We start from the raw sequence: 23435 nt of genomic DNA, 5'->3' as shown, positions 1-23435 counted from the left end.
CTAAACTCTCTTCTCCTTACATTCCTATTGTATCTCCGGGTAAGTTTTTGTTGATATTTTACTAGTCCTATGGTCATTGATTCTCGGCATTCCTCTAATAGGTTCAACTGTCTTACCATTAATTCCGCATTCTTGGCAGGGGTGAATCCTAAAACCCGGGCATTGCATAAATTTATCTCAGCTGGTATGACTGCTTTGGCTCCGTACGTACGAGAAAATGGAGTCTCTCTTATGGATCTCCTCGGAGTTGTCTGGTATGCCCACAAAACATTAGGCAACTCCTCTTCCCACCTACCCTTAGTACCCTCTAATCTTTTCTTCAACCCATTCACAATGGCTTTGTTGGTGGCCTCAGCTTGGCCGTTACTTTGCAGATATGCCGAGGTAGAATACCTATTCTCGATGCCAAGGCTGCTGCAAAATTCACGGAAAGTTTTGCTGTCAAACTGCAATCCATTATCTGACACTAGAGACTCTAGTACCCCAAACCTCGTTACTATGTTTCTCCATACAAATTTCTTAATGTCCACATCCCGGATGTTTGCCAACACCTCTGCCTCCACCCACTTGGTAAAATAGTCCACGGCCACTAAAACAAACCTTTGGTTTCCTATAGCCTGAAGGAATGAACCAACAATATCTAGCCCCCACTGCACAAAGGGTCACGTGCTACTGATAGGATTTAGTCTCCTTGCCGACTGGTGGATCATTAAGGCGTACTTTTGGCATTGCACACACTTCTGTGCATACTCGATGGCGTCCTTTTGCATTTGCGGCCACCAAAATATCTGAGTCATTGCTCGGTGAGCTAATGATCGTCCCCCCCCCCTCCCATGTGACTATTGCACACCCCCTCATGAAGTTCGGCCAAGAGTTCTCCAATCTTGCTGAGGTGCAAACATTATAGGTAAGGTCCCTTAAAAGACCTTCAGTACAGCTTACAATTAGCTGACAGCTAATATTGAGTAGCTACCGGGCGCACCTTTTTTGCCTCCTTTTCATCAGCTAGCACTTGATCCTTGGCCAAAATGTCGATGATTAGATTCATCCAACATGGTTCAGCCGTTGTTATCAGTGAAACACCTACCCCTGCATTAATACTTGGTTCTGCTACCAACTCCACTTTGATTAGTCGAGGTACCTCCTCGGTCAATGATGACGCTAATGTGGCCAAAGAGTCAGTGTGATGATTCTGTCCCCTGGCCACTTGAACCACTTTCACATTTAGAAAGTGGTCAATAGTTTTCTTTACCAACCGTAAGTACTCCACCATCCGAGGATCCTTGGCCTCAAAGTTTCCCTACACCTGATTAACTACCAATCAAGAATTCGAGTAGATCTCTACCTCCCTAGCACCTAGGTCTGAAGCAACTCTTAATCCAGCCAGCAAGGCTTCATAATTGGCTTTGTTGTTAGAGGCCCTAAAGTCTAGCCTAAAAGAATGCTCTAGTTTTATTCCTTTCGGGGTGATGATTACAATTCCAGCCCAGCTCCTAATGCGCTGGACGTGCCATCCACAAACACCTTCCACGGGGGGACTTCTACACAGCAAACTATCTCTATCTCTCCTCTTAGGGAAAACTCTACGACAAAATCGGCGAGAATCTAATCCTTCACCAAGCTTCTAGGTCTGTACCTGATGTCGAAAGAGCTTAGTTGAGTTCCCCACTTGGCTATTCTACTTGTGAAATCAAATCTCTTCAACAACAACTGTAAAGGATACTCAGTCAATACATAGACAGTATGAGCTTAAAAATAATGGGGTAGCTTCCTAGTAGCATGAACTAGTGATAATACCAACTTCTCCAGAGGCAAATATCTCGTCTTGATGTCAACTAAGGTTTTGCTAACATAGTATATTGGTTGTTGTACACCTTGATCCCTCAGTAACACGGCATTCACGGCATGTTCAGACACCGAGAGACACATAAATAAGTCTTCACTGCGTTCCGGGGTTGTTAGCATAGATGCCCGTACTAAATACTCCTTCAGGTCCTGGAAAGCCTTTTCACGCTTTTCGCTCCATTGAAATCCCTTCCATTTTTTCAAAAGCTAATAAAACGGATGACACCGATCGGCAAACTTGGAAATAAACCAGTTAAGGGTAGCTAACATACTAGTTAGTACTTGGACTTCCTTTGGATTACTCGGTGGCTTGAGGTGCTTTACAGCTTCAATTTGATCAGGGTTGACTTCTATTTCTCGGTTAGTGACCAAATACCCCAGGAACTTGCCAGCCCTCACTCCGAAAGCACACTTGTCGGCATTGAGGCGCAGCTTGTGTTACCGGAGCACTTCGAACACCTTTTTAAGGTCGTCAATATACTGTGCCTCCCGTTTGCTTTTAACCACCATATCGTCAATGTATACCTCAATCGTGCACCCAGTCTTATCTCTGAACATTCTCATCATCATCCGTTGATAAGTAGCTCCGGAATTCTTTAGCCCAAACGGCATTACGGTATAATGGTAATTGGCATCAGAGGATATGAACGCCATCTTCGTTTGATCCTCGGCGGTCAGGGAAATTTGATGATAACCCTGGAAAGCGTCCAGAAAGCTCATCCTTGGGTGCCTGTACGTGGCATCCGCCAATTAATTGATCTTCGGCATGGGGAACGAGTCCTTTAGGCAAGCCTGGTTCAAATCAGTAAAATCAACACCCACCCTCCATTTGTTGTTCTTCTTTTTTACCTCTACGGTATTCGCTAGCCACTTCGGAAAGAAAACCTCCTTTATTGCCCCTGCTTCCTTCAACCTCTTGACCTCTTACCTGACGGTTTCGACGTGCTCCTTAGTCAACCTCCTTGGTTTCTACTACTTAAGAAGGAATAATGGGTCCACGTTAAGCTTATGGACTATAAACTCGGGGTCTACCCTGGGCACCTCGTATGGGCTCCAAGCAAATACATCGACGTTCTGTACAAGAAATAGCAGTAGCTCTACCCTATCCATATCCCCCATACTTGCTCCTATCTAGAAACTTCTGTCATCGTCCAGAAGTATCCTTACTCTTATCAAGCCCTCGACACAGTTTGCCCCCATTCCCTTTTGGGGTTCTTGTAGTTGCTATAAGGGTACTTGGGGCTGGTTCCTTTTGCTTGATCTCTCGGTTAACAGCGGCCACCAAACCCTACTTGGCCACTTGTTGGTTTCCCCTTACTACAACCATACCTTGCTCGGTGCAAAACTTGACTTTCACATGGAGAATGGATGAGACCACCCCCATTGCATGAATCCATGGCCTTCCAAGGATTGCTGTATATGGAGAAAACAAAGTGACCACTATAAACGTCACCATTACTTCCTTACCTTCCATATTTATGGAAAATAAAATCTGCCCCTCTAGGATCACCATTTGACCATCAAATCCCACCAAGGGTGTATTGTATTTAGAGAGGTCCTCACTCTTCAAGCTAAGCCCCCTAAATAGGTCGGGATACATCACTTCAGCACCACTCCCCTAATCTATCAATACTCTCTTCACTATAAAGCCATTTATTCGGGCTGTGACCACTAAGGCATCATCATGTGGTTGGATCGTTCCTTCTAGATCATCGTCATTAAAGTCAATGGGCTCCTGAGTGAGCTTCAACTTCTTCTCGGAGGGTTGCTCGCCCGGGCAACCTTCCGCAGGCACTACGATCAGTACCCCTCTCTTCTTAAACACCAGGGTACCCCTTAAAGCTGCGTGGATGACCTCTATCACTCCCAATGGGAATGGGAGAGGATTCCCCTGAGGTCGAGTTCCTTGCCCGACATCCTGATTCCTCGGGTCCACCACAAACTCTTTCAAATACTCCGCTTTTACTAGCTACTCTAAATGGTCTTTCAATACCTTGCATTGTTCAGTGGTATGCCCTTTATCTCTATGATAGGTATAGTACAAGTTCTGATTTCTCCTTGACGGGTCCCCCCCTAATCTTGTTTGGCCACCGAAAGTATGACTCATTCTTGATTCAATCTACAATCCTGTGCACCGGCTCCTTGAATGTCACGTTCACTTCCCCTACCTGAGTGCTCGATTCCTGAATCCTTAAATCCTTCCGGAGCCTTGACTGAAAACCCCATTGCCGTGGCTGACTTATAATCGAAGCCTTGCCTTTGTTCTACTGCTAGTGATCCTTCAATTTTTTATACTCTTCGATACGCTTCATCAACTGCCTCATATCCTCGGGTGGCCTCCTTGTCAATAAGTATCGCAATTCGAAGTCTTCGGGCAATCCCAATCAAAAAGTACTTGCTGTGATTCTGTCATTGCCCCCACCGATTTCATTGTACAACTCCCAATATCGACTAGTGTAGCTATAGAAGGTTTTTGCAGCCCCCATTTTCATAGACAGCAACGCGTCCACAGGCTACGACACCCAACTTTAGGTCATAAACCGGACATCAAAATCTTGGATTAGCTCGGCAAAGCTATGAATCGAGGCTTTCCTTAATCCATTAAACCACCTTAAAGCGGTTGGCCTAAGACTCGAAGGGAATACTTTACACATCAGCGCGTCATTATGAGTGTGTAATGACATCATCTAGATATAATAGCTTACATGCTCTACTGGATCCGTTTTCCCATCATAAGAGTTAAATGGAGGCCATGTGAATCTGCTCAACATAGGAGCTCATTTAATGTCCCTTGAAAATGGCGATTGAGCAGTTCTTCGTAATGCGCAACTCATAGCGTCCATGGCGGCGTTCTAGGGTCATCACCTTTCTAGGGAGATTGAGTTCTAGTCTACATATTCCCGTGACCGATCCCAGTGTCGATGGGAACCAAATTGATGAGACCTTTCTTCATAGCGTCCACCCACACTAGTTGACCCTTCTGCACGCTCCTCACGATCCCTCCTTCAACACCTACCTCTTGCTTCCAACTCCAAATCTCTTACCAACCTACGCAAACGTTCAAGTTCCTCATCCCTCTCATCAAAGCACCCACGCCCCGAAGCGCCTGATATTGTCCAGTGAGTTTGATACGACCCTTCTCCAAGGTCGGACTGCTTTACCTCCTACTCATGCTCCCTATCTTCACATCTCTTTTGCCTTCTTTCTTGCCAAGTAGATCCTTGGGAAGATCTCCCATAACCGCTTTCAGCGTAACTCCCTGACCGCCCTTCAGACATTTTCCCTGCGTAAGTCTTGGTAGAACCATAGCTACATAGGAGATCCCCACAGACAGTGCCAATTGTGTGCACCCAATATAAGGTTAACAGGCTCTACCTATACTTGGGCTCACAATATATTTATATTATGGGCTTTGGGTTTCCTACTATGGGTAGTCCTATACTTGGAGACCCAGTTGTACTCACTCTTATTTTGCAAATCCTTCTCTTTTTCCTCACAGAGTTGCTCCCTTTTCTCTTGATATAGTTGCTCTTTTCTCTCTGTTCTCTCCAGAATTGCCAACCCCTACTTTTCACTCTATTCTCCTATTTATAACTTGAGATAAGTGGAGGTGCTATGATTATTTCTTGATCTCACTTGTGTGAATGGGGGTCCAATTCCATCAGTCCTAAGTGGGTGTTCTGTTGGGAATAGTGGTAATGGCATTGGAACTAGTTCTTCCCTCCAAAAGGTTGTTCGGCAGCGATATTCCCCAAGGCAATACCAGGTCGCCGAGACCTTATACCTCCTAGCAATAACACTCCTGACCAAGTTAGACTTGATCAGGAAGGACTCGCTTTTGACGTTCAAGATAGAATGGTCTTATTTCGGTTTTTGGGTTCAAATTGGGCCTCATGGTATGCCCGGGTCAAGGTCACAGGTCCACCAGGGAAAGGGTCAAGTATTGTGCCACAAGGCTGGGGCTTAAGTCCCAATGGGCTTGGGGCCCTGCCCTATATAAGGGGTTGGGATTATGGTCCGTACCACAAGGCCCACTGGGCTTGGGGCCATGCTCCGTACACTATTATTTATTTGTAGAAAAATAAAACCAGATATCTAAGGCTTAAATTTGTCATTACCTTAATGTTTCGGTTAAATAATTATGCATGCTACTTGATCAACTATAATTATATAACATAATAAACAAACATATAAAACAACTAAATATAATAATTACTCAAACCAAGTGCATCCTGATAAGGGTATTTTTGAAATAAGAACAGAGCCCGTTAGGAAAAGTATCATACCAATGTTAAAGTCGATGGTATCCCCAAAGGAACCGTCGGTCTCAAGAAGGGTCCCTCCACCAGTAAAGGCTGATGGCTATGCGGACAGATCCATGCGAAGCCAACAAGTACATCTCCGTACTAGGTCGATGGATGGCCCCGATAGAAGGAGAAGCATACCGACAGGTCCTACGTGGCCTTACATATTCTACACGCATATTCTTATATGAAAACATCTTACACGCTACGCACAAAGACCATATCACACGACTTTCACCTTCTTAGAATGGAAAGTATTCCCCATATCTTGGTGGCATTAACTCCACCTTCTCCCTATAAGGAAAATCCCTCTATTCCTGAGATCTAGGACTCCTCCACATCGCTATATAAGCAACAGGCCTCCTCCTTTCCCAAGTACGCAGAAAATCCTTAGCTCTCTCACTATAGAGTTCTTGGAGATTTCTCATTCACTGATTTAACCTTCGAAGGGTCTTTGGCTGATACCCCACCGATACCTTCTGTTTAGTTCTTGTTTTCTTATTCTTCAGCTACCCATCAATGTGATTAAGGACAATTAACTCACTGACGATTTTCGTGCATCATCACATCCCAAATTTTTTTTTTAAATAAACAATAACAAGCCAATAAGCCAATATTATTAAATTTGTATATAAAATAATAAATCATAGAAAATATGCTAATTGCTAACCACTCTTTCAAATAAAACTTACAATTAACGTAATATAATTATTAAACAAGCCAAATTAAAAATGTAATAATATATTTGTGAGTATATAATTCAATATAAGTATCAAAATATACTTATATTTAGTTGATATTAGATTGTTAAGCTTGTAAGCAAGTTCATAAGATATCATTTTAACATATATAATTTATTGATAATATAAATAGTCGTGATTTTTTATAATTGTAAAAATATAAGTTTATAAAAAAAAATCTATCTAACTAATTGAAATAATTTAATTTAAAAAATAACTTTTTTGCTTTTTTTTTTATCAGTATAATTTATTCATTAATTATTAATGTAGATATGTGAAAAGGTAAAAAAATTTAATCTTGGTTTTTACTATATATGGGAAAATAAATAATTAATAAAGTTATTTGTGCACAAGATTGAGTTTATTAGTCAATAAATTTTTTTAAATGAACAAAGCTTAAACATATAATCTAGTTTGTCGATCAACCAAACTCAATTAGTGCTTGAAACAATATTAAAAAAAAAAAAATTTAACATCCTTTGTAAATATATATATATATAGTGTAGTGTACTAAAAAATTAATCATAATTATGATTGATTCTAAACTTTTACACTCTTTTTGGGGGAGGCAAGTATATGGAAAATAATAGAAGAAGAAAAATGATGTTGGAATATTCTTTCAGTTCTCTTGTTTGAGAGTTTAAATGGAGGGATAAGGAAATACTATTTTCTTGTTTAGGAGTTTAAGTGAGAGGAAATTGAGTGGGTAGAGGAGAACACTCATTCATCCCATTTCTCTCAAATTAAATTTTAATTCTCTTAAAAATTGGGAGGAGTTAGAAGGAATGGAATATGATTTAACGAAATTTTGACTAAAACTCCAAAAATACCCCTGTACATTTAGTCATTTATTTTAAAATATGGGTGTGTGGGCCAAGATCAGTTGAATGGGCCTAGGTTGAAATCGGAAAGGGCCCAATGAAACATTCGTATAGAAGAATTGGACTCAAGTGGTCCAAGGAAGGCTTGAATCCAAGGAAGCACCCGATGAAGGAAAGAAGTTAGGAATCATATGAAGAGGATTGGGAACTGTCAAGCCATGCTAGGGATGATGACTAATAAAAGTAACAGTAGCTAGTCCAAGCAAAGGTTGGAAGAAGCTTCCCGATGAAGCTATCATCCCCTCCAAATTGAATGCACCATACCAACCAAGCATGCCACATTAATGATTGAATAGCCCCTCTATACAATGTCCCAACAACCTGTTACCTACTCAGCACAGCCTTAAAAGGAAGGGAGAAGGATGGGACAAGCATCTTGCCTGAAGTTTCATATATCCACCCTACAGGTGGACAACTGAGATGAAGGCACCAGGACTATAAATAGGAAAATATCCCCCATGTACAGAAATGAGATTTTAGAAAGAGAGAGAAAGATAGAAAGAGCGAGCGAGCTAAACCCCTGTAATATTCAAGAGAGACTTACCGTGTATTCCTTTCCTAACAAAAACACTCCTCAGACGTTCTGAGGAAAGTGTAATAAACAGATATAAACAAACTTATAATTTTGTTTGAAGCCTCTATTTTTAATACTCTTGGTCAAGACCCTATTTTCACTTATCTGTTAGTCCAAATACCCACCCCTTACAAATGAATTGTCTCGAATAACGACCTAGCCCAAATGAGGGACTTCGGTTTGTTAGCCCGTACAATGGGAATATGTTGTTATAAAATTATTATATTCCATTTATTCTATATTACTCCCAAACAAGATCACTTACATTCCATTTTTTTTCCTATTAATTTACCTTTTATTTTCTATTGCGTAAAATACATTCCATTCTATTGTTTTAGAACTCCCAAATGAAGTGTTAGTACTATAGTCTATAATCTATATGCTCGGCATAGAGCATTCGCATTAGACAATGTGAAATAGCATAAGGGTCAATTTTACACATTTTACCCCAAAATACACCTACATCAATTAAACTTAAATTGTATAAACATGCATTGTTATTTAAACGGTTACTGTAACTATGTATATAATTTATTCCTCTCTCTCTTTTTTTCTTTCTCCTCAACCCATAAATTTTCTCTCTCTCTCTCTCTCTCTCTCTCTCTCTCTCTCTTTGATTTATCCCCGAACCCATAAATTAATATATCTCTCTTACTCTTGGATTAGTCTTGAAACCAAAAATAGATTTGACTATCCCACCGCTACATCCTGTTAACTAGGTTCAAGACAGTTAATTGGGTTTTGAAATGGGTTTGAAACATTGAATTGGTTCAAAATTAGTGAAGCAGGAATCTAGATTCGGATTTGGTTCGATGAGTTTGAAGCTTGATTTGGTTTCACCATTGCAGGATAACTAGTACTTTGATTTTACCTTTAAAAAAAAAAACCCACCACAAAAGCCAAACGAAATCACTGAAACACCCCCCCCCCCCAAAAAAAAATAAAAAAATACCACCACAACAAAATTGCAACACTATATCACACCCAAATCAGAGGAAGTTGAAGCCTAGGCCAAGGTTGGCCATGATGGCATGGGCAAAGGTTTTGACAAAGGAGAATACAGTGTTGGGTTTGGAAATGGGTAGTGGATGGGTTTGGAGAGAGAGAGAGAGAGAGAGAGAGAGAGCTTAGACTTGAGCAAAAGAAGAGAGAGGCAGGGAGAGAAAAATTAATCAAAAAAGAAGAAAGAGATGTTATTGTAACGTCTACTAGTTGCAAATTACTTTAGCTAAGTGTTAAATTTTGTTAGATATACCATCTCAAATAGAGTAAGATTTTAGGTGTTTGAAGTGCTATTTTAGAAGCTCCAATGTTTTATTTATTTATTTTTGGATAGGAGAAGCTCCAATATGAATGAAATGATTTTAGTCCATTCATTCCATATTACTCAAAGTGCAAAACTTAGGTACATAAGTGATATTCCTTAGGTTTTATTCTTAAAATTCAGCCATATAACTATTTAAGTAAAATACTCTTTCATCCTACGAGGAAGAAAAAAAAAAAAGAAGAAGCTAAATAACTGAATTTTAAGGAAAAAAAAAAACCAAAAATGAATAAAACTACATTCAATTCTATTGCATTGACATAAAACTCCCACAGAATTTTTTGTAGTATAAACTGTATGGTCTATAGTCTAGATACATGCTCGACTTAGGTTGGCTGACATGTACACAACCCTACATGCCTAAACGATCAGCACGAATCTTTGATTAGGCACCGCGCAGGCCAAAAAGGCCCCCACTCCTCTCCACTATTATACAATCCCTATCCATTGTTTTTTAGTTTCCATTGGCACTTCTTCGACTCGACTCCCTCCCCAGCGTACAATAAAAGCAAATATTGTTAGGCACAATTTATTCTTCTATTCTATATCAGCAACAAATCAGGCAGAGCCGCAGGAACAAAAATCTCTCACACACTCAGAAATCCAACAAGTCCACCTATTATTTGCCAAATCCGTGCAACTCTTGTTTCCTTTTTATACCTAACCCATCCATTCCAACCCTTGCTCGCTAGCTCGCGCGGGCCTCAATCAAACAATTTCCTCTCTCTCTGCGGCTTTTCATCGAACAGGTTTGCTTCATATGAACCCTTTCCTTGATATCATTGATTATTGTATTATTTTTATTTGTCAATATTTCTTTCCTTATCCGTATTGGATTTCTCAATAGATTTCCTACAGAACCCAATTCAGGTTTTCAGGTTGTTTACTTGAAAAAACGGGATAAAGTAGTTTTCATTACTTATATAGCACCTGGGTTTTGGCTTCTGATAAGGTATTTATATTTTGGAATTTGGGTTTAAGTAAATTTATATTTTTTATGACCAGTTCTAGGGTTTCTTGCTAAATTCTTGTTCTAGTTATATATATTTGTAAAAGTAGTAACCGATGGTTAAGTTTCGTGTTAAATTCTTTTTGAATTCATAATTATTAGAAGCAACGTTATCTGCATTCATCTTTGAGTTAATGACATTACATGGTGTGTTTGTATTGGTTGGTCCTTTGCAATCAGGGAATCATATTGGTTTAGCATCGGATTAATTTATATAGTCTTTGCCAAGAGCATTGCAGCTCAACTAGCACCTCCTGGTGTTTCCCATTGGGACATCCAGGTTCCAATCCCCCTCTCCCCCTTTGTAATTATCGAATTTATAAAAATAAAATGAAATTTTATATTGTGCATCAACCGGTGAAATGCCGTCATATAAACCTGATTTCAAACCCAACAGGTGTTAGGAAATTCTAAGGCCTAGTAAGAGAGAGTTGATTTCTACTAAACAAAGACAACTTTGGAGAACATATCATATAATGCTTTTCTGTTTCATCTTGTTACATGACCAAAAAAAGGGGTATGCAAGATGTTAATGAATGTGTGTAAGTTGTTGAATTTTTTTGAAGTATCCTGTTACTTGTAGGGCTTACAAGACTGTTAAGCTGAGAATATCTTAACCAAAAACAATAGGATAGTTACTGCCACAATTTTATGCAAAAAAGGCAAAGAATTCAATTTGAGAATGAGGGAATTTAGTGAGTAATGTTCTGAACTGGAAAGGAAGAAGATTTTTTATTTTATTTTTTATTTTAATAAAAAATTTATGGTTGAAAGTATGGAAAATGGGCTTTACTGTACTTGAGCTAGATGCGAATTGCTTGTTGTTGCACACTTAAAATCAACCCTATTTGATTATTGACATGCAGTCTTATATTTTTGTCTCACAGTGGTTTTTTATGATATATGCCATAGTGTTATAGTGTTGTAAACTTCTTCATACAAATTGGTGGATGGAAGTCTACTTCTTGGTTCAACTGGTGACAACACGCCGTGTCAGAAAAAAATTAGGGTTTTTATACTTTTATTTACTAGTTGGTTAATGGATTGAATTTTATATACAGTGGTATTTGCATTTTGAGATTTAACTCGCTATTGTTTTTCCTTGTGATCCATGCAGTTGTTCATCTGAGTGATATTTTTCAATGATGTTGATGGATTTTTTGTGAAGCACAATGATATGTTGCAGGCTAATTGTAATACCTTTTTTTTTCTTTTTGGGTAGGAAACATGATTAGGCTATTCAAAGTAAAGGAAAAGCAGAGAGAACTTGCTGAAAGTGCCAATGGTGGGGCACCTATTAAGAAGCAAAGTGCTGGAGAATTGCGTCTTCATAAAGGTTCTCTTATCCATTTAGTGATGACACCATTTTTTTTTTTAATTTTAGTTTTCTTATGGCAATATATTTTCTTTATCTACTGTTATTCTACTGTTTTATGTTGGCTTGCTTAGTTTCTGAAGGGTTATTATGAAGCAATATAAGTCATTTTGGTAATAAGAGTCATGAGAACTCTTGGGTTAGGGACTTGAGGAAGAAATGGAGCAACATGGATTACTACTTAGATGATATCTTCAGTAATTTCAGCTATTCTTTTGGGTGAAGGAAGTTTGAGATGGATTAGGGTTCAATGGGGAGTTTATAGCCATTAATAATATGAATTGGTTATAAAAATTCATATACAAGCTCATCTGTTTCTACAATTTAAAGTCTATTTTGTGAAGCGAAGTCTGGTTTTTTTTTTATTTATAAATTTTTTAACTGATACAATTTTTACTGAAGGTGATGTTGCTTTCAATACACTTCTGTAGAGAATGCAGGGTCATGGTACATTTTGCTTTGTGTTCTATCATCTTAAGGGTTTCTGATTTTTGATTCATTTATTCTTGTTTAGCCCCAAGTTGCAGTCATATGATAGGGTCAAGACTATGTTAGAATAAGCATCTGTTCATGTAATGTCATCTGAAAATGTTGAGTAGGGAGTTCCATCTAGATTGAAAAGGGATTGTGAATGGTTAGGATCATGTCATTGTTGGATGTACATAGTGGGATGAAATATTCAAATAATATACCTCATAATTTATTGCCCCCAACCTTGGTACCTCAGCGGTAAAGGAGAGTTCCTGGACTAACTGTAAACCCAGAAGTCTCTAGTTCGACTCCTAGCTGAGACATTGCACGATTCACCCAATGCCTGCTCAGTGGGGGAGTGTAGGCATCCAGGGTTTACCCCTCAGGGGTGGTCCCACTTGCCCGTACCTTGAGGGGGTTCCTCGTCATCAAAAGAAGAAGAAGAAGATACCTCATAATTTGTGCCCACTGAGGGTGGTGTTTAAATCAACAATCAATTTGTGAGCAATACTGAAGTTTAAGGCCAACATCCTGATTAGATCCATTCCAAAATATTTTAATGGGATCATAATTTTTCAAGTTGGCTCCAGATTGAATAGAGGGCAGATCAAGTTAGGGTAATTTGAGAGGGGGTTCTAAGGATACACCAGTGGTTCCATCACCTCTTGTGGTGCCTGGGCACTGGGGTTCAAACCTTACCAGCACTCCGTTCCCCTATTTACCTTGCAAAAAAAAAGTTCGGGTAGTTTGAGAGACGGATAGAGTCATTGGAGATAGAATGATAATTGAACTTCTCAACCTTCTTGGTTGCAAAGGTAGCTGGTTGGTGCCATTATAGTTTATTTAGGTGGGGTTATAGGGGCATAGGACCTATGTAGCACGAGTACAAACATGACACGTAGTACGGCGACATGACATTTCTGTAAAGCTAGGATACAACACGTCAAGAATACGGCAATTAATTAATATTTATTTATTTTTAGGTATACTAACCAAAAAAAAAAAAAAACAAATAATAATAATATTCAAAAAGTCCAACTTAGAGGGAGAAACTAAAAATAATTAGTAAACTGAGTCACTAACCAGACTAGCCAAAAATCAATTGGAAGACATGTTTAGTGACTCACAGAGTCACTGACTGACCCACCAAGTAACAAACTAAACATAATAAAAAACATAAGTACAAAACAAAGTGAGAGAGAAGAGACAAAGAGTACGAGAGAACTTACTGGTCAGCAGTCGATGATCTGTGGTTATAATTGGCTGTGAGTGTACCAGAGCGAGAGAAACAGAACAGTACGAGAGAACAAGCTAGAGTGAGAGAAATAGGTGTGAAATTTAGGGCTAGAATTGAAGAGGATTTTCACTAAAGAAAAGATCAAATGGGGTGCAGTTGCCAGGTGTAATTATCTTTCTTTTTTTCCCCCTGTTTTGGTCTTTCTGTTCCGCAGATATGTCCTGACTGTGGCTGAGCCGTGTCTGAAATAAAAAATTGATATTTTTTTTCTGCTGGGTACGTACTTTGACACATTCGAAACCGTGTTGCTCTGTGTCCGTGTCAGACACCAGTACGTTGGCAAAATTACCGTGTCAATGCTTCTCAGCATAGGACAAGTTTAATCATGTTTGAAGCATGGTCCCTGGCTGATCAATTGACCAGCAGAAATGTTTACTCTATTGTTGGTCTTTGTGTTTGATGTGGACTATATGGGGGTGGAATGTAATTGGCGTATATTCAGAGATGCAGAAAGTACGGGGAATTAGTTGTTAACGAACTTTTTCTTGCTCTTTATTTGATTGATCTCATGCGTGAGGTTTAACAAATGGTGATTTCATTGTGACCTTTTTTTAGAGACATTTTCTTTTTGTATATAATTATTTCTTTTTATTTTTTTTATGCTTTTTCATGTTCATTGTCAGTCTTTCTTCAACTTAATTATTCTTATCTATAAAAAGGAAAAAAAAAAATATTATTTTGCTGTGAATTACCACTAATGTGTTGCTTCCTATGAGTGTGTTTGGTTGAGAGGATTTTGGGGGTGACAGAAGAAGGAAGAGGGAGTGAGGTTTTCATCTCTTCAATAGAGAAGAAAATAGGGAGGAAGGATAGAGGCATGGGACGGTATTTTCACCCGGTCCCACACATTTTGATCCACCCAAAATGGGGAGAAATCAGAGAGGAAAACAAAGTGTAAGCTGTAGTTACCATTTGGCCATCCATGACTTCCAATGAGCCAATCCTATCGGCACTTGCTTAACTCACAATCACAGACCTGCCTCGTGTTTCGTCATCTTCATCATCATCCCATTTGCATCCTATTTCTGTCACTGTAGCTCAAGGTTTTACCAGTTGCTAAGCTAAATGCTTGAAATTCCAATTACTATGGAACAAATTCACTTCAACACTGCTCCCAAGACCCAGAAGTCATAGTTGTAGATTCCTAGTCTGTCATGCCTTTGATTGGGAAACAGTTGAACCCTTGAATTATGAACATAAAGATTCTGCCATGGATGACGAAGACGATGTCTTTGGTGGGTTTGAATTGATATCTTGACCTCTTGGGGTCAGCCATACGCATCCCTTTTCACTGACCCCTCTCTATGTTAGGCCACTAGAAAATTCATGGGTCATGTATATTGGGGTTTCTTGTTACATTTGTAGCAAATGATGTAGTTTGGAGAGCAATGGAGTAATGACATTATCATGGTTTGACTTTTGGTTAATTTTGGTCTGACTTCAATACCTTAAGTTTCTCTTTTCTTCAACTTTTTATGTAGTCTAGTTTTTAAAGCATTGATTCTTTTCCCCCTAGGTTGAGAATCACAAATTGTAAACCATTGGTAGCTACTAGAAATTGAGGCACCATGGCAAGTGCTGGATGTGTAAAGAAATAGTAAGGTTGTAAATGAACCGAGATGTTTAGGCTTAAGTGCTTGACTATTAAACAAGCCAAGATCAAATATAAGAACTTGTTTGTGAACAAGCCCATGAGTATGAGAAACGGTTTAAGTATATATAATGTCATATGTTATATGCATACATGTATACAAATGTATTTATATAGACTTGAGATTGGATTGTATAAGTTTGTAAATAAGTTCGTTAGATATAAAATTATTATTTGTAATTTCTTGATAATATTAACAGTCTAATTTCTTGGATCATTTATTTCCTTCTACTTTTCTATTCTCCCAATCGAATAGAGCTTAAATTTCAATGACTTGCTCTCTTTTAGAATAACTGGCTTTCTTATAGAATCTTAGGTTTCAGAAACTAGAGGTTCCCTTTCTTTTTGAAGCTTAGGATTCTACCAAGTGTTTCTCATAGGGAACTAGGGACGGACTTCTAATTTCTGCCATCTAATACAATGTAGAATTTCTTCTAACAGATTTGCCTTGTCACCTCTTGCAGATATCTCTGAGCTGAATCTACCAAAATCGTGTATCATATCATTTCCCAATGGCAAGGATGACCTGATGAACTTCGAGGTTTCCATTCGACCTGATGAAGGATATTACTTGTATGGAATTTTTCAAACTTTAGTGTCTCGAATTTGTTCAAACAAGTGCATTTGCTTTGAAACAATGACAATGCATTTTAAGGGCATATGCTTTAGAGTAGAATTTTATTTGTGACTAGTCCTTAATACTGAAAGCAATAACAATTGAGCTGTCTTTTCTTCCATTTGTGGTTACAGAGGTGGCAATTTTTTGTTCTCCTTCCAGGTTTCTACCATCTATCCACATGAGGCACCAAAGGTTAAGTGCAAAACCAAGGTAGACCTGGTCATTCTATCTATTTTGTTTGGGTTTTTATTTTTTTTGATTCTATTAATGGCATTTTCATTGGTTTATATGGTAAGCTAGCTTCTTATATAGAATGGTCCTGCTTGCAGCTCTACCATCCAAATATTGACTTGGAAGGCAATGTTTGCCTCAACATCTTACGTGAAGATTGGAAACCAGTCCTTAATATAAACACTATCATCTATGGATTGTATCATCTTTTCACAGTATGACTTGATGCTCTGGTGTTTAAATACTTAGATCCATGTGATTTTGTTGCCATCTAAATCTGAATGCTGTTGTTCTTTTTCTTCCAATTATGTGTGCAGGAGCCAAATTATGAAGATCCCCTTAACCATGATGCAGCGGCAGTGTTGAGAGACAATCCCAAGATGTTTGAAGCTAATGTGAGGAGGGCTATGGCCGGTGGGTATGTGGGGCAAACCTTTTTCACACGGTGTATGTAGGCTTTGTAGCACTGACTGCTGGTTCACACATTTCATCTATGAGTGGATGCTCACCGATTGGATTGTGAATTTATTTGAAAATTACAATTTCTGTCGTCCCTTTGTGATTTCTGGGTGGAGATAGGGCATTGTTCCTGAAAGAAGAAGCAATTAAAACCCAAATGAAGGTGGTGTGTTATTGTAACTTTTGTGATGCTGTTTGTATATTGATATGCAATATGTTAATGTGGGACAAGGATAGACTGGATATCCATTATTGGCATAAAAGGACACATTCTCTCTCTCATTTGTGGTACTTTACAATGCGTTGAACTTACTATACATCTACTGTGTTTATACTCTAGGGTTGGACTGGAATGGGTTCAAATTTTTATTGGAGATCCCAGATGATTGGGAATCCCGTGGTGATGAAATCATACTGAAAAGGGTCTGAGGTGCTGTAGATGACTGTTATTTGGTAAGTAAGAACTGTGACATTAGAGTTTAGATGATCAGGAAGAAAACTGTATTTGGTTTTTTTCCCGATAATTAAAAACCACCCCTTTTTCGTTCCTTCTGATTGGCTTCATTCTGAGGTTGAAGATTTATGCCTTACAAGTTCGAAGTTCTGACTGCTGTAGATAAGAAGATCCATCTTTCTGTTTTAGTGACATATTCCCCATCTTTCAATATTAATGATATATCCAGAGTCTCCGACATGCTCAAGACCATATTCATCCTTTTTAGTCAATCAAAGTAAAGCTGCCCATGAGCTTGCACGCTCGGAAAAAGCATACATGATTGTGATTGTGATATTTGGATGGAGGATCCGTCTGGAGAGCAACTCATTGCTCTTGATGTATAAACTTGTCGTCTTCTAACTTTAAAAACTCTAGTTAGGTTGAATTATGAAAAACGTCATTAACTGAAACTTAGATTTTATGTGAACTCATCTATACTTGGTCTGGTAGTGATAAAGTTTTTGATAGTTGAATAAAAGGTCTGGTGTTTAGTCTTTACCTACATTAAAAATCGATTAATATCTTAATTTGATAATAAAAAGTGTAATTATTAGAAGTGGATGTTATAGATTAAAACTCTATATATAAAAAAAAAAATAATAATAATAATATTTGATATTTCTATTTCTATTTTATCTTGAGTAGAATGATAAAATAATTATTTTATCCTTACTTTTTGCACCCCACTTCGAAATCACTTTTGTCCTAAAGCATTCTCACTGTTACCGTAGCATCAAATTCACAAAAATAGTCCGACATATGGTAATGCAAAATGCAACAAAATTTGCATTTTGCTACAATAGTATCTAAAAATAGGGAAAAATCTCTCATACGCCAAGCGCATATGATACCGACTCTTAAAAATAGATATCCACTACAGCAATATATATATCTTAAACATTATTATTTTATTCCATACCCAATTATTTTAATCTCGCAAAAAAATAGAGTATTAATGGTCTGTTTGGATTGAGAGGGAGGGAAGGGGAGTAGAGTAGAGTAGATTTAGCATAAAATTGTCTTATTTTTAGATAACTCTAATCTACTCCCTTCTACTCCTCCTTCCTCCCTCCATCCAAACAGGCCATAAATATAGGGCGTATTGTTAAAATGGTAATCTAAAACATAATAAAAAAAGAATATTTAAATAGAGTAGTAAGATAATAGAGTATAAGATGTAAAGTGTATTGTTAAAGTGATAATGTATAATAAATAAAGTAGTTTTTTTATAATGCTCTTTAGCATTTTCGTTTGGGACACTCATCAAATTACAAATTGTCTTTTCTTAAAAGGAATTGTACCCAATCAACCAATCAATATATCTTTTAATACATATATAATATCTGAAGTCTAATCCTCAATTCTCTCTAATACGACATGTGACATATGAAATTCCCGAACCATCGCAATTGGCAATTCTCAAAGATACTGTGTAAAACACATTGCTAAGACACTATTTAACTTAATACATTTCATGATTTTTTTTTCTTTCTAAAATTTATATGAGAAACAATTGATTTGAAATATGATAATTCTTGTTCAAATTTAGTTTCTTTTGCAACAATTGAAACAATGTCCAACAAAAAGAAGCAAAAAAAATAATAATAACACACAATCAAGAATGTATAAAAATAATTGAAAGATATTTGCATTCTTGAGTTGGTATGAATCATGTCTATCTATATCAGTCATTATATCATGCAATTTTCAAATTTGTAAACACATATAATATTATCAAATCACCACATCACTCTTATTGTCTTTCTATTTTATCTATAAAGATAAGATTTTTTTTATAAGAAAAATTATTGAAATATTGGAGAAAACTAATAACAATTCTATTGCAGGACGAGAATGTCACATACTTATCAATATAATATTACTAAAAACATTATCATGCGTCAAAGTGCCATTTATATTATAACTTTTTCTCTTGAGTTGGGTTTGTCTCGCTGAACACCATAATCATATTATTAATGCTACCTTTACTTTAATTCACTTGTGACATATAGGGTCATAAATATTTCCTAAATATCATTGTGGGGGTAGGGTCTAAATAAGGGATATTACCCAAATAAGTTTGGGCCGAGGAGGCAGTTGAGCCCAAATACTCATGATCTCAAGCTCAACACAATAAGGGCAATCCATATAGAGAAACCGAGGAAGTCAATCTGCCCAAAGAACTCAAGGAATGTACATTCCTCGAAAGACTATAGGCGAACTACCAAGATCATGTGATTGAAGACCGAGGAAGGAAGTAGAGACGTGCAAGCAACACAAGGAGAAAGCTTCCAGGTAAAGCACCCATCACCTTCACATTTAATGCACTACACCAATTTAGCCAACCACATTAATGGCAGAATGATCCCTGAACAGTGTCACCACACCTTGTATCCTACTCCACCACCACTAGCAAAGTAATGATGGGACAAATATCTCTAAAAGGATCAATAACCCTCCAAGTGTAAGGCAAGGATGTGATCCAAGTAGCTATATATAGTAGGAAAGATCCTCCTAAAAAGGAGGGGAGGGAGAAAAAAGAGAAGAAAGAAAGCAAAAGAGAAAGGAAAGAGAAAATGATAGGTAATTGTGTAACCTAAAAACCTGACTATCATAAGAAATATATGTTCCTCGGATAGACCCAAGGAAAGAGTTTAAGTAATATGACTTGTTCTTCCCATGATTAATTTCTTCACTTAAGGCTTAAAGGGTTGACCTTAACAATCCACCTCTACAAATAAATTGCATCAGATTGGAGCTTTAGCCCACACCTATACCTATTAGGCTTGGGTTCCCATCTTGGCCCCTACAATTATTGATGAATATACTAGGGGCATGAGTATATCTAATGAAATAAAAATCCATCACAAATTATTTGCTTTAATCCTTTTACCAAGTCATCCAACATGATCATTGGAAAAAGGCCACAGCTACTGAGATCATGAATAATCAAACATGGACCTTAGTTGATCTTTCAAAAGGAAAATGATCATTGGATGCAAATGGATATATAAAGTAAAATACTAATCTCGATTAGTTGCAAATGAATTTTAAAGGGAATTTAGATTATTATGAGACATTTTCTTCAGCTGTTAAACTTACCACAATAAGGTGTTTCCTTCGCATTTGGTTTTTGACCCATCTAGATGTAAACAATGCTTTCTTGCACGGTGATTTTAACATTGGGATAGAGCCTTTACATAAAAAGGGACTATTTAGCTTGCATAAGCCACATGCAGCTTTCCTTTCCTTCATGACTTATTGGATCTATTGAACACTCATTTATAATTGGGCCGTAGTTTGAAGTTGGATTTATTACAAACTTGCTTAAGCTGAGCCCAAATAAAGCTTGGTTTGGTCCAGCTTAGCATAGTTTAAATAGTGGAGTAAACTAGGTCTCTCTTTCATTCATCGCCGCAAACACAAACCTAACCTTAATGCACAGCACAGCACAGAATTCAGAAACTTTATCATTATCCAATAGCAATGGAGACAATTGTGTTGTTTTCAGAATGAGAGGCAAGTCCAAGAGCATCGTTAATCATCATAGGTTCACTGTTGGACTTGCGTTTCATTCCCAAAACAACGGCTTCAAGACTCTTGAGACTACTTGATCTGTTAGTCACATATATGGCTACACTTTTTTTTAGTCCAAGACTCGGCCACATATGGGTGATGAAAGAATATGGTGTGGCCGAGTCTTGAACTAAAAAGAAGTGTATACCAATGGTAGGAGTTGCAAGCATCTTTGGCTGCATCATCAATGGGAAACTTCGGATCCACAAGTGTAGCTATCGTCAGGTAAAATGATCCTTTGGTCTCTGTTTTCAGAACCTTTCATTTGACCTTGTGGAGTGCATAGTTTTACTGGATGGGGGGGTTCATATCAACAAGTATGAATCTGTTATTATCTTCTATTTTCTTTCCGAACTTTCTAGCCATGAAAGTATTGCTTTTGATATGGAATTTTTCCAGCGCTTTGTTTTCGATGTAAAATGTTTTGTGTTTGAAAAAAAGTGTCCAGTGTGTGAAAAAAATGTCATATCACAACCTACCACGACCACAAGATTAGCACAATCCAACCCAACCACCCAGTAGATCGGCGCAATTTGAGCAAATCGGTATCTGCCAAGCTTGCCACCACCATATCGGCCTAAAACCTGACTAGATCTACGGTCCCAACCACTAGATCAGCGCGACCCTGTGGGATCCACAGCCCCTGCCTCAGCTGCGGTTGCCAAAAGCCAACCACCACGAACTAGGCTCCGACCATACTGGTCAGTATCGCACTATACACTATAAGTATAAGTGCTCATGAATGATTAAGGGTGTGTATACGAATAAATATTTTAAAATGAGATTTTTTGTTAAAATTTATACATTTATTTGTATTTAATAAGCTGTTAGACTTGTTTTTGACAAAAAAAATATTAATTTATTTAGTTTATCCTACTAAAATAATATCAGTTTATTTTTGTTCTTTTTCCTACAATTAAACTACATAGTATGCACTTACCCTTTTATTATTATTTTTATAAGTTCAAGAAACTAGAATGCTAATTTTTTTTATAAAAATATTATTAAAATAAAAAGAACAAGAAGAGATTGTAAATGTTAATGACAAATGACGATGAAGAAAATTTTAATGAAGAAATAAGTTTGCAAAATTATAAACATGATGATAGCATTGACTTAAATGGGATTGATTAGGTAATCTGATGAATATGATGAAAATAAATTATTATTTTTGGGTCATTTGTAATATATTATCACTTTTGAATTTAGGAAATTTGAATACGTATGTTATAAACACATTTTAGTTTGATTTATTTAGTTAGCTAGTTAAATATATTATTACATAAGTGATGAATAAATTAGTTATTAGTTGAATATATTCAAAATTTATAATGAATATACCCTTTATATATGTATATTTATAATTTTTTATAAATTTTATTAAGTGTTTATATATCTTATGATACACGATACGATATGATACACGATACAGAAAAATTAAATAACAACCATGGCTTCGACGACTACCTTTGTGATTGTGAGCAAGAGAGGTGAGGGGTGGAGGGTGGAGGTGTATGTCGAGTGTTCAATTGAATCTGTACTTGGGCTCTGGATTAACAATAGCTCTATAAAGCTAATCAATGAAATTTACATGCTAAAAGTTTGATTGGTTTTTTTTTTTGCATTGACTCTGATTTTTTGGTAGCTCAAAGCTCATCATTCATCAGGGTACCATTCTTTGGCATCACTGGTAATTAGTTTCATACGTATTTATTTCTTAGTTTACTGTTGTTCGGAATAGCATGTTAGTCAGCTTTTGTAAGGAACAGTAAACTGTCTACAGGTGGAAGTTTAAAGCGTAGACCGGTAACATATGGCAGTCCTTTTATTTTTGGTAAAATCAGATTAGTCCTTGATGTTATAATAAATCATAATTTTAATGACAATCAACTCAGGTGTTCAAGAACATGCTCTGGAGTAGTGCTAGTACGAGACAACAGAGACTCGGTCAGTCATTGTGGTTTTGAGTGAGAAGCTGTGGCGCCAAGGAGACCAGCATGTAGCAAAAGCTTTGTTAATTCTTACAATTTTAGGGTGATTCTATACGACAAACGTTGGTTCTCTCTTCTTCTTCGCAGTGTCTCTCGCACGCAGGGCATATTTTGGATGAAGCCAGCGCTGGATCCTCTAAGAGTAATTTATTTTTTTGTGTTACTAAATATAGTAACGAAGCTGCTCAGAGTTATTTGGTTTTTTTTCTGTTACTAAACATAGTAATAAAGCTGCTCATGAGCTAATTGCAAAAGGCATACATGATTGTGTCATTTGGATTGAGGATATACCTGTCTAGATTGTAGAAAAAGTCATTGATGAATAACACCGTAAATAGCAACTTTAATTTATATGTTAACTCATTTGTCCTTGGTCAAGTAGTGATATTTCTATTATCTTGGCATATTGTAAAGAAGGCCTCAAGAAAATTCCGAGAGTTAGAGAAGCTAACAAGTGTGTTGATGTATTTCTTGACAGAAGGGGAGCATGTTGTTTCTGTTGATTAGTTAATGAATTTCCCTTTTCTACCAAAAAATATTTCTATTACTCATCTTTTATTGAGTGATTATATTAGTATTTTGTCCCATTTTT

At 37.3% G+C, this 23435-nt stretch overlaps 1 protein-coding gene and 1 long non-coding RNA gene across 5 annotated transcripts; both read left to right on the top strand.

Annotated features, from left to right (window-relative positions):
- The first annotated feature begins 10058 nt into the window (after positions 1-10058).
- On the top strand, positions 10059-17062 carry LOC126732589 (NEDD8-conjugating enzyme Ubc12-like). Of its 4 annotated transcripts, none has more exons than XM_050435536.1 (7): positions 10059-10417; positions 10539-10620; positions 11900-12013; positions 15936-16044; positions 16222-16300; positions 16420-16536; positions 16639-17062. In XM_050435536.1, the coding sequence occupies exons 3-7, from the start codon at positions 11905-11907 to the stop codon at positions 16774-16776; spliced, it is 552 nt and encodes a 183-aa protein (XP_050291493.1). In that variant the 5' UTR covers positions 10059-10417; positions 10539-10620; positions 11900-11904; the 3' UTR covers positions 16777-17062. The 4 variants fall into 4 exon arrangements, with proteins under 4 accessions (XP_050291493.1, XP_050291491.1, XP_050291492.1 ...); XM_050435534.1 differs by having other exon boundaries at positions 10527-10620; XM_050435535.1 differs by having other exon boundaries at positions 10516-10620.
- Positions 17063-20699: 3637 nt separating this feature from the next.
- LOC126732588 (uncharacterized) lies at positions 20700-23202 on the top strand. Its single transcript, XR_007659505.1, has 2 exons — positions 20700-21077; positions 22748-23202. It is a non-coding gene; the product is annotated as an uncharacterized LOC126732588 (long non-coding RNA).
- The last annotated feature ends 233 nt before the right edge of the window (positions 23203-23435 follow it).

The sequence above is a fragment of the Quercus robur genome, chromosome 6 (genome assembly GCF_932294415.1).
Source record: "Quercus robur chromosome 6, dhQueRobu3.1, whole genome shotgun sequence".
NCBI lineage: Eukaryota > Viridiplantae > Streptophyta > Magnoliopsida > Fagales > Fagaceae > Quercus > Quercus robur.
The sequence above is the reverse complement of the archived record's forward strand: the minus strand, read 5'-3'. Positions and strand labels throughout refer to the sequence as shown.